This window comes from Oratosquilla oratoria, chromosome 44 (assembly GCF_046742065.1).
Source record: "Oratosquilla oratoria isolate Oo_2021 chromosome 44, ASM4674206v1, whole genome shotgun sequence".
Classification (NCBI taxonomy): domain Eukaryota; kingdom Metazoa; phylum Arthropoda; class Malacostraca; order Stomatopoda; family Squillidae; genus Oratosquilla; species Oratosquilla oratoria.
The window spans coordinates 17195729-17198228 of NC_134820.1; the positions used below are offsets into that span (position 1 = coordinate 17195729).

General features: G+C 44.5%; 2 protein-coding genes across 4 annotated transcripts in view; both read right to left on the reverse strand.

Moving 5' to 3' along the window:
* Window positions 1-2500, reverse strand: part of LOC143022413 (uncharacterized) — a 670196-nt gene that overhangs the window by 543392 nt on the left and 124304 nt on the right. The window lies entirely within an intron of this gene.
* The window catches only part of LOC143022181 (uncharacterized), an 8261-nt gene continuing 7129 nt past the window's right edge, over window positions 1369-2500 (reverse strand). The window contains exon 3 of the mRNA XM_076180284.1: window positions 1369-1381. Within this exon, the coding sequence (XP_076036399.1) occupies window positions 1369-1381 (13 nt within the window). The remainder of the gene's footprint in view (window positions 1382-2500) is intronic.

The window sequence follows — 2500 nt, forward strand, 5'->3', positions numbered from 1 at the left end:
ACAGCGAGAGAGAGAGAGAGAGAGAGAGAGAGAGAGAGAGAGAGAGAGAGAGAGAGAGAGAGAGAGAGAGAGAGAGAGAGAGAGAGAGAGAGAGAAAGCACCACATCTCACAAAAAGGACCAACGCTGGACTTCCACATTTCAGAGGAGAGCTGAAAAGCGCGCGAGGGTGGGGTGTTTTTGTGGCGATGAAGCGGCAGTGCCAAGAAATCCCGGTGTCTTAATGACACAGCTAGTGTGGATAGGACACAGTCACCCCCCCCTCCCTGTGTCGGAAAAATGACCGCAGAATTGCTGTGGGGAAGTGCCACATTTCAATGACAAAAGTTGTCCTGACAAGATATATACACACATATATAGGAGACATTCGCTAGTGACAGCGACATTAATCTGATGATCTCTATGACGCTCGCAAGTAGGATTCGAACCCACTGCTTTCGGCCACCCGTAAGATCTTCACAGAGCCTTAACCCACTACACCACAGAGGGTGGCCGAAAGCAGTGTGTTCGAATCTAACACGCGACTGTCATAAAATTATCACATACATATATATATATATATATATATATATATATATATATATATATATGAGTGAATGTTCTAACACATTGGTAAGATAGACTGAATATCCCACTAACGGAGAAAAGAAAGTTATTTGGAGATACGTATATTGCGATCACTAACTGTGACCCTCTTCAGCGTGGTTTTACAAAGGGTGGGTTGGTTTCCATTTATTTCTCCAGTAGTGGGATATTCAGTCTGTGCATACATACACACACACACACACATATACATATATATATCTATATTATTTATATATATATATATATATATATATATATATATATATATATATAATATATATATTATATATATATATGTATATAATGTGTCGTTCCGACACACAGCTTCGTGATGAATTCAGACAAAACACACTGTGCATGGGCTCCACAATGTAACGACACAGCTACAGTAAATTGTTGTTACAGACATATTATCGTCTTGGTGGTCCTGTCATTGGGGCAGAAAGGATCCACGTCCACAGGAAAGCCAAGTCCAGGCCAGTCTCTTCTCTGACAGACTCCAAACAACAAACAACATCAAAGGGATTCGGGGAAAAATGCACTCAGGGTACGGTGAAGGGGAAAAAGGAGGGCTGGTTGGGGATACGGTGGACAAAGTCATGAGGGAATGTGGTTGGAAGGAGGAGGAGGAAGAAGGGAAATAGGAGAAGTTTGGCATCCAGGGAGGGGTGGGGGGGGAGGAAGATTTTTTTTTTTTTTTTTTTTTTTGTGAGACACTGAGGTAAGGGTAACGTCAGGACACTAGGGATCCTTTGCATCCTGCAAGGATATGATGGTTTGTGAACTAAGGTAGGAACCTGGAATAGAGTGTGGGGATGACGGAAAATTTTGGCGTTCCGTTTGGTAGTGTACTTAACACTACGGAAGGTATTGCACAGGGTAGCGGACACGTTTGACAATCAGTCTGGTAGTGAGTTTTGTACTTAGAAGACGTATGGCGAAGGTCGAGGGGATGGCGGTTCGAATCCTGCCACCGGTGAAGTTGAATCAAGGGTATGGTTTATCAATTTCCACGCTACAAAGTCCTTTGTAAGGGGAATCGTCATAGCCTTCCTATGGGAGGAGTTTGTGATGTTAAACCACATCATATCAGTAGGAGGTTTAGAAGAGCTGTTGCACACAGTGGTGGAAAAATTTGGCAGCTTACGACACATAAGTATCGATAATAAAGAGAAAAAAGTAGAGTTTGATTTCCATCGGATACATAAAGGACTCCTCACACTTACTCCGGCTATCCAAACACACAGGGTAAAGGTTGACAGCCTCGGACGAAAATGGCCTACCCTTCCACCCTCCCCGTCCTCTCCACTCCCTCACACACACACACACACACACACACACACACACACACACACGGCTCGACGGCGCAATGGTAGCGATCGCGGCAGCCACTACGGCGGCCCGGGTTCGAATCCCGCCCAGGGCTGAAATAATTTCAGTATCGCTGCGCTGAGGGTCGTTACTCCAACTCTCGTGGGAGGGGAGTTGGGTGTGTGTGTGCGTGTAAGGTCACAGTATTACCCATAGATCGGTCATAAACGAGTTCTGAGCTCTCTTCCGGGATGGTAATAGCTAAGATCACGAGTCCAACACATGATCAAAGACCATGGTGATTCACACACACACACACACACACACACACACACACACACACACACACACACACACTCAGAACGAACCCAACCTGAAAATAGACGGGGCAGTCGAGGTCATTCTCCCCGACCTCGTGCTAAATGGAGAACACACGAAATGTACAAGACCGCGAGTTCATGATATTATCCCCGTCATAATTGATGTAGTCTCTACACTCCGGCATTTCTCTCTTTCATTCTTTTGCTCCTGCACGGCATTCATCCTCTCCAAATCTCCTTTAGTCCCAGTATATATATATATATATATATATATATATTCTGTTA